This window comes from Labeo rohita, chromosome 13 (genome assembly GCF_022985175.1).
Source record: "Labeo rohita strain BAU-BD-2019 chromosome 13, IGBB_LRoh.1.0, whole genome shotgun sequence".
NCBI classification, from domain to species: domain Eukaryota; kingdom Metazoa; phylum Chordata; class Actinopteri; order Cypriniformes; family Cyprinidae; genus Labeo; species Labeo rohita.
Window position 1 is genome coordinate 4,564,661 of NC_066881.1, and position 9,557 is coordinate 4,574,217.

Below are 9,557 nucleotides of genomic sequence, written 5' to 3' on the forward strand. Positions count from 1 at the left end.
CTGTTTTTAAGCTTAATTCTGTTTTTAAAAAGCAAGCAAATTTATTTAATAAACATAAGTACCATTCCAGTTTCCTTAACATACACATAAATTGTAAGAATATGACTAACGCTGATGAATAAACAGTACAAAGTATAGCTATTAAATAGCAGGGCCAAACTAGCTTTTTCTTAATACAGTAAAGGTAGTTAAGTCATTTAAAAATTAACGAAAATAACACAAAGTGAAAATAAAGTGGCATTTTGGGGTTATGGAAACAACAGTTACTATTGGACAGTAAATACACAATACAAATATGAACTGTTATCACTGTTAGCATATGGAAACTACTCCTGATGAGTAGTATTAAACATTTATAACTGCATGCAATCCTTCCCAGCTAACACACAAACTTCCAGTTATGTAATTTATTGGTGCTTTTTGCTAATTTCATGACTTACTAATTGATAACATAACTATGAAATTGCATGCTTGTTTCTTTTGCACTTTATTTATAATAGAGTGATACACTGTGCACACTGCCACATTTTTGTGTGCAATTTAGACATTGTTAGCATGTTGCTAGCAAATAGATAGATAGATAGATAGATAGATAGATTATTAATAGTTTTAATATATATGGCGTATATATGGTTAAAGCTAAAGTAATGCTGTGGTATAAAAGCTACATTTCAAACACAGTTCAAAGAGTTCCAGAATAATAAGCAGCAGGATAATTCCTTTTTGTTACCGTAGGTTCAATAAGTTTAGCACATACTCATAATCCTTATGCAATACATCATTTTCTTTCCTGCTCTGTAACTGGAGTTAATTGCATTGCTTTGCACAGGTCACATTAACTAACTTTCATTATGTAGCCATTGTGTTAGTTCTGATGTGAGGATGGTCCATGTGTCTAAACTCCTTCCCCTGTGCCCCTAAACTGGTCGAAAGCTTGTGAGCCGCTGTGACCTTGATCTGTAGGGAATGCAAACACAGTTGACGGCGCAATTTGAAAAGCCATGCCACTGCGTCAGCACCAGGTTTCCAACTGGAATGTGTGGGCAGCCGGCCCAGACGCTCCGGAGCCCTGGTCATTGTGAGATCAGAGAGGGACCAATAAATGACATCAACCTCACTAATTGAAAGAGAGAGTCTAATAGGCAACAATTTTCACCCTCCGGTTTTGGCCTGCGTGCTACATAAATGGAACAAAAAGGGCAGACCTAAAATGGCCAAATTGAGTTTGACCACTTTCTTTCTTCCTGTCTGGGTCAGATCGCCCTGACAGTATTGCTTCTGTTATTCAAGTGACAGCCTTCAAGTAGCATTTCTAGGGTTGTAACAACAAATCAATAAAATGTAAAAATCTATAATGAAAATAGTAATTATTAGTTACTTGGATTGATTATAAAATAACATGCAATTTATATTTTGTCTGATATTTAATTGGAAGTATCTAAGCATAAATGCATTTTTAAGATTTTAAGATTTAGGACAATTTTTTTTATTTAATATTGTACATTTTGTTAAAACTTCGAAAGGTTGCATTATAAATTGTTATAAACGGAGTGTTTCAAAACAGGAACTGTTACCATTTATCAAATCAACATTAACCATATACTTTATAACCGAACAGAGCACAACTGAGAAATGAAACAGTAATTCTGACTAAATAAATGAACAAAACAAACAAATAAATAAATAATACTGTAAAATATTCCAACAATTTAAAATGACTGTTTTCCATTTTGATATATTTTAAAATGCTATTTATTCCTCTGATGCAAAGCTAAATTTTCATCATTCCTCTAGTCTTCAGTTTCACATGATCCTTCAGAAATCATTCTAATATGGTGATTTGCTGCTCAAGAAACATTTCTGATTAAAATGCTGTGCTATGTTGAAAAAAAAAAAAAAACAGGAACAGTTTTTGTGTTGAGAGGCAGAAATGTGACAGCAAAGCATGCTACTTAACACTCAATTTGTGTTTGGTTAACACTTAATTTGTGTTCGTTTGTTTTTGCCACATATTAAAGGTGATCTGTTATGCCTCTTTTTACAACAGGGGTTCTCAACTCTGGGTTCACCTCCACCCCTAATCAAACACACCTAAACAAGGTAATCAAGGTCTTTAGGATCACTAGAAAGTTACAGGCAGGTCAGTTTGATAAAGGGCGGAGCTAAACTCTGCAGGAAAATGGATCTCGCTGACCAAAGTTGAGAACCCCTGTTTTACAAGATGTAAAATAAAACTTTGATCTCCCCAGAGTGTGTATGTGAAGTTTTAGCTAAAAATCCCTGACAGAGAATTCTTTACAGCGTGTTAAAATTTTCCACTTTTAGGGTATGAGCCAAAACACGTTTTTTTGTGTGCTTGTCCCTTTAAATGCAAATGAGCTGGTGCTCCCGGCCGCTTTTCAGAACTGGGCGGAGCTTCAAGAGCTTATGGCCCACCATACCAGTGCTGGTGTTGTGCCCATTTCCAACCCCCACCAAATTATTACCCCCTCTCGTTGAAATCGCTACCTGATTTTAACTACCACATTCTTATTCGCTTGTTAAGTGAGACATCACACATCAATGCTTTCATGTCTAAACGCTCTATCAGATCCCGCGAAAAAATAACAAATGGTGCTAATATACACTCACAATGTGATTATCTCCATACCGAAATCCCAGATAGCCAGATAATGAATATATATATATATATATATATATATATATATATATATAAATAAAACTTATTTGTGTTTGGGATGCTGTGAGCACGGAGACTGTAGTGTATATCATATGTGTTTACATGGAATATTGTAATCGGTTTAAAAGTCCGATCCGAATGAAAATGCTTCATATAAACACCTCAATCAGAATAAAAATGCTCAAACCGAATGAAATTGTAATTGGTTTGAGAGGGGTGGGATAAACCTTTCTTTAAACCGAACAAAATTAAAATTGTGTCATTTAAACGAGTTAAACCGATTACTTTGCGTCTATTTCAAGCAAGACTGGTGTCAGGCCAAGGTGGGGGGCATTTCTGCGGGCCGTGCCCTCCTGCCCATCCTCTCCCCCCTTGCTACACGTTATAGATTTTGAAAGCGAAAGTAAAACTGGTAAAATAGCGCACATAAGAAAGCGACTGCACGTTTTCGCGAACGTCAACAAGTGCATGGGATCACAGATTGCACGCTTTGATTCATTGTTTCTCTTGGTAAGAAATTGTGTATTGCAAATAATTTCAGAGCTGTTTTAAAGAGGGTCATACTGTTATTTTATCCCTTACTGCTTTACATTAAGAAATTAGGGCGACTAAAATGATATGTTTTGTTTAGAAATCAATTTGGCTCTGTGTGTGGTACGGTAGAAGACGGCAATATGATTTCAGTGAGTGAGTATGTGTCTGTTCTGGCCACATGACTGAGCGCTCAAATGAATGCAAGGGATTCAAATGTTAGTCTGTTTATTCTAAGCAAGTGCAAGCAGCTATTAAAAAATCTTAATGGAAATACTGACGTTTTTTTCCTCTGGTGATTTGTATTTGTTGTCATTATCCCAAAATTTAATGTGCCAGCACATATGAACACCATATCGGATTAGACCACTGAATCTTTCAATCGGAATGGAAAAAAGTGTACATGTAAACATGGCTATTCTTTAGCTTGAATGTTTAATATGAATAAACAGTGCCCATAAACGGCTGTTGAGATTGTATTCTCAAGCGAAATAAATTGAGGCTTGGACCCGGAAAAAGCATTCGTTGGTGCGTTCGTTGGACGCATTACATCACTTAACAAGCGGATTTACGATCATTCTGGCAGCATCAGTGAAAACAGGCAGAGACAATGGTAGCTTTAGCAACATTAGCCTTACAGAGTGCCAAGAAGCACTTTCAGAAAGACAATTTGGAAAACAAACGCGTGATACTTACTTTGTCTGGAGCTGACGTTTTGTATTATTTGCAGCATTTGTAGTAATCCCTAAACATATAGGGGACTTTACCAATTTTATTCTGGGACATTTCTTCGAAAATGAAATTTAACCAACGTGTCCTCAGTGGCTCAGATGGAGGGAGTCTATGGAGACTCCTATGTTCGTTGGGGCATCCCAACACACAACACTTGTAATGCCTCTTTGGTGCTAACTTTGTACATCTTCAACAGCTACAGCAAAAAAACAATGGCAGACTGCTGCTTCTCACTCAGGGCTGTGTCTATGCTAATAGGGCTAATAGGGTCACAAATGGGTGGGACTTTTTCCCTACAATAACGTGTACCTAGGGAGAATCTGGAATGGCTTGTTCTCAGAAACTGTTTATGCTTTATTGAGATGAGTTGTTGAGATGATTATAATGGTAAAATGTGACCATGGACCACAAAACCAGTCATAAGGGTCAATTTTTCAACATTGAGATTTATACGTCTGAAAGCTGAATAAATAAGCTTTCCATTGATGTATGGTTTGTTATGATAGGGTAATATTTGAAAACCTGGAATCTGAGGGTGCAAAAAAATCAAAATATTGAGAAAATTTCCTTTAAACTTTCCAAATAAAGTTCTTAACAATGTATATTACTAATCAAAAATTACGTTTTCATATATTTACAGTAGGAATTTTACAAAATATCTTCATGGAACATGATCTTTACTTAATTTTCTAATGATTTTTGATATAAAAGAAAAATCAATAATTTTGACCCATACAGTGTATTTTTGGCTGTTGCTACAAATATACCCCAGCGACTTAAGACCAGGTGGTCCAGGGTCACAAATGAGTTTTTACCATTGTAATGTTACATTATAGACTGGTTGTTTTAACACACCTTATAAAAGTGATTTTTGCATAATGCTGTAGGTTGCCTTTAACTACGGACCAACTGTTGTGTTTTTGCTGTAATAATATGAAGAGCTATCTGTGTTTGCAGGGAAAACCTGGCCCACTGGGAACAGATCGTGCGAGGAGAGGACACCTCTGCGTGGCCTTCCACTGAAGAGGCTGAACTGAGCGAGACATCAGACAGTGGACCAGTAAAAGTGGACAACTGAATCTGTGGCACCTGTCCCACAGCACCACCTACACCCTGCCAGAGACACTGGACTTCCTGTGGACAGTCCCACTTCCTGCAGAGACAGGAGGAAGCGCAGAGGGCAGGCGGGGAAGGATACATTCAGAAAAATAAACAAAACATAATGTTACCTCAGTGGGTGACGGAGGCGTACACTCTAATGACATCAGGGCTCCCTCGTTGATGGCTGGGACTCAAGTCCACTCTGTGTGGGATCACTTCAGCAGAATGGAAGTGCTTTTCCTTAGGAGGTTGCTTCTGCATCTTTTCGTTTAGGTGATTATTGTTCTTTTCTTTTTTTGTCAGTTTCTTTCGTGGTCTTACATTTGAAGAGGCCTTAAAAACGAACCCGAGTTACGATCTGGTTGGGTGACTCATAACTAGAAAATGGATTGTCTAGTTTGAAATGGTACTTTTTTTTAATCCTGCTGTGGTCAAGTGTTGTACGCAAAGCTACTTGAGCGGATTTATTTTTTAAGATAGACAGAAAGAATGTTTAGTTGCAGTTAAGGTGCATGAGGCACGATAAACCCATCGCTCTGGTGGTCTGATGGATGTTTTATATAATATTCTGAGCAAAAATGTTTTGCAGTACTTGAATGAAGAAATATAGCCTATTCTGAGAGGAGCTGAAAAAAAAAATCCCCTGCAGCGCGTCCTTCCAAAGCGCCTTTGTGCTGGCATAAGTTTCACTCTGAACCTTACTGAAGTCACACACAAGTCACGGTGTTCCTCACTGAGATCTGCAGCATCTTCCAACTTGATATGAAGTTTAACCCTCATAGCGTTATTGACATTTAAAGTGGTCAAGTAAGGAATCAAATGTTACAGTTTCTGTTGTACCATGAAAACATACCATCTTCCTAGAGTTTATTGAAGCTAAACTTCAAAAATGCCTCATTCAGTACAACTTTCTGAAGTCAGACTGCTTGCACTTAGACATCAACTTCAGCACACCTCTTTATGTTCAAAAACAGAAGAAACAAACCAAAAACAACCCTTTTAATTATATGATTTGAATTGGGTGGACAAACGGTCATGAAATACTAAATTATGACTTCTGAACTCTTATTACATCTTCACTATAAAAGTATATTTGTGTGTGTACAAAGTAATTACTGAAGACTGAAAGACAGAAATGATGACTAAACAGACAGCAGATATTTTGTCATTATTTTTTGTTCGAGTTAGGTACCCAAAGTACCCAGAATCGGTTTAAAGAGAAAATGTATACAACTGGATTGGTTGCTTGATTATGCAAATATTTAATATGGAACTATTTCTGATTCTATTTTAATTATTTTCCTCAGTCTTTTTTTATATTTTAGGTATTACAACCTTACCTAATCTGTAAACTGATACAAAATAATAAATAAATAAAAGATAAGTGACTTAACATATAGGTAAATCAAAAGACACAATACATGCATTAGAGACATATATAAACATATTCAAAAAAAACCCTTAAACTAAAAGTTGCTTAAAAGGATAGTTCACCAAAAATGAAAATTCTGTTGTTCTAATGCTGTATGATGAACTTTATTTTCAGACCACACACACACACACAAAAAGTCCTGCCTTCACATATCTATATAATGGCAGTGAATAGCAACCAGCTTCAAGCACTGAAGAGAAAGATGTGAGGTGTTCTTAGGGCACACAATAGTAATTGGTGAAAAATAAACAAAATCTAAATCATAATTTTAGTCAGCTTTCTGACTTTGGCCATTAGGTTTATTCATTTAACTGAATTTTTATTTGTGGGTGATCTATCCCTTTAACCATGTGGATAAACCCCCTTCAAAATGAATAAAAACAATCCTACTTTAGCAACTGGTGCATCCACCATAAAACCAGACAAACGATTCCTCTTTACTAATGTAAATCTATGAGAATCCTGCATGTTTGGATTCTTTAAAAGGAATTGGATAGAAATCTTCCAAAAATATTTCCACAGCACTTAAAAATATCCAATAATGACAACAAAAAGATAAACTCAAAACATTCAAAACATTACTTTTGAACCTATAACTCATTCCCAAATTAATATAATTCACAGTCTTCAAAGATTATTGCTCCTGTGTAATTTCAGCGTTTGAACAGCGTTTGTAATTTCAGCATGTGAATAATGCTTTGCAATGTCACACTTCTTTACCGCTTTAACTATTCTGCTGAAAATCATGCGGTTCACAGAAATCTTCAGTTTCTACAGGATATTCTGTAAAGCTTGTCTGAGAAAGCCACATTAGCCGACGGGACGGAGCTTAGTGCAAGGGCAATTGAAAATGCAGCTGACAATGACAATTGCACTTTCTGGAGAGTGAGATCTATTTCATCTACATTAGAAGTTGTCAGATGCAGGCTACGGTGAATTTCTAGATGCGAACCAACAAAACTGTTTCCCATACTCAATGTAATGCCTTTGTTTCAAATGGCTGAAATTTTTTGTTTCTTTTTTTCTTTTTTTATCTGTATGAGGCACCTGCAGTCCCTGCAGACAGTGATGGAGCTCTGACTGACTGATGGCCTTCTGTAAATACTGCAGGACTGATGAGTGAATGTAATCAATACTGTCACAAACTGCTTCAAGATGCCTGTTAGTTTTTAAGTGTACCAAAGGTGTACACTTAATCGGATATGGGAATGTTAAACATGGCTTCCAACGGTTGTGTCGGCATGCGACATGCGCACTGTGTGTAGAGAGATTGAGTTTGGAGATGTAAGCTACATTCTAATGGTGCTATCTTAGGCAGTCATGCACTTTCTGATCCCGTGCGTGTGCAAGTGTGTGTGTGTGGGTGTGTGCGTGTGTGTGTGTGTTTGCTCTGGAGTAATGCTACCAACCCCATCTACTACGGAGTCAGAGTTGAGAGGATCTAGCACCGCTCACCTCAGTCACCAAGATCATCCACAACCAGTTGTCTTTCCCCTCATATGCACTATGTTTAGAGACTATTATTATTGTTATTAATATTATTGCTCCTATTATATTATTGCCACAATTATTGATTATTACCATTGTTATTTTGTTAATTAGAGTTAAATTTTAAATTAACTTATATTTTTTATACAAAGTTTAGCATTTTTGTTTTGTACAGAACAAATTGTACATTATGGAATAATGCGAATGGTCATTTAGAGAAACTGCATACTGTTGCCCGAGATAAATGTCTCAACTCTAAATGTATGAGCAGTAATTACTTTTATTAAATATTTCTGACAAATTCAAATTGTGTGATGTTTATTCTGTGAATGTTTGTTTATTTATGTACATGGAAAGATTTACAAGAGTCAATCTATTTGCCTTGTTTATTCATATTTGACATGAAATGGATACAATACTGTGCAATTATAATAGCCAATGTATGTAGTAGTACACAAAAATATATAGTTGCAAAGTTATTGCTGCAATGCCTTTTAAGCAACAGGTGGCAGTATCCTAACAGTAACACAAATAAAGCTTTTACCTGAACATATTCCATAAGTGTCCAAATAGCTCATCTTAATTTTGAACATATATCTGGAATGAATACAAGTAAAGTGAGACATTTCAGCTTAATTGTCTTTATTGTAATCAACATTAACTATATTCAAGGTGAAACAAAAGGGTTTCTTTACACCAAGGTGTGTGTCATACCACAATAGAACAGCAAGGGTGAGATTGGGAAACATGGTAAGTTAAATGACAAAGCCATGTAAAATGACTAAAAAAAAAAAATGTGACGGTTATGCAACAGTTTTGTGACTGGTATTTTGCTATGGGACACAAGAGTGAATCAGATTTTCCTAAAAGGGGAGGGTTTGAACTGCTTGCGTAAACAAACTGTGGAATCCAGCTGTAAGATAAACCATTAATCATTGCTGGAGTGTTGAAGTTGTGGGACAAGTTCATTCTGAATCCTTTGCCTCTAGCGCCATCTATTGAGGGAAGAAACTATAGCTCTATATTTAAATTTTAACTCAGAATTGCGAGATACAAATAGGAAACTTTGAGAAGAAAAGTGGGAATTGCCAGTTTTGAACTTGCAGTTGGGGAAAAAAAGGTCAGTTAAGATTAAAAAAAAAATTGTGAGAAGTCACTTTTTTTCCCCTTTGACAGATCAAAAAAGCAAAATTTTGATATGGAAACCTTTGACAGAAAAAAATGTTAGAATTCTGATCTAATGGTTTTTTTTTAAGAATTGCAGAAAATGAAGAAAAAGTGGAACTGTAAGATTAAAAATTTGCAATTCTTTATTCCGAAATAGGCCTTCCGTTAAAAAAACAAAACAAAAAATAACATAAACAGTACCAGTAAACAGTAAACCTTTAACATTAATAGTAACAAAACAGTAAAATATATAATTAAAAAAAAAAACAGTAGAAATTTTTTAGCATTTTAAACAGAAGTAGTTTGAAGAAGCATTTATTCTGTGTGCTTTCTCATAGCTCAAACAGTAAGACTATGGCGCTTGCAAAACCATGATCATGGCTTAGATTCCCATTCAAATTGTGCATCAAAAACTGCATGCAATCA

The 9,557-nt window shown here is 35.8% G+C and overlaps 1 protein-coding gene across 5 annotated transcripts in view; it reads left to right on the forward strand.

Annotated features, from left to right (window-relative positions):
• pde10a (phosphodiesterase 10A) overlaps nucleotides 1-8,271 on the forward strand; it is a 114,869-nt gene extending 106,598 nt beyond the window's left edge. For 4 of the 5 annotated variants that reach the window (XM_051125223.1, XM_051125225.1, XM_051125226.1 and 1 more), the window contains one exon: nucleotides 4,901-6,502. In XM_051125223.1, the coding sequence (XP_050981180.1) occupies nucleotides 4,901-5,021 (121 nt within the window). In that variant the 3' untranslated portion in view covers nucleotides 5,022-6,502. Of the gene's footprint in view, nucleotides 1-4,900; nucleotides 6,503-7,529 lie in introns of those variants that run through there. The other variant, XR_007828896.1, reaches the window with a different exon arrangement.
• The last annotated feature ends 1,286 nt before the right edge of the window (nucleotides 8,272-9,557 follow it).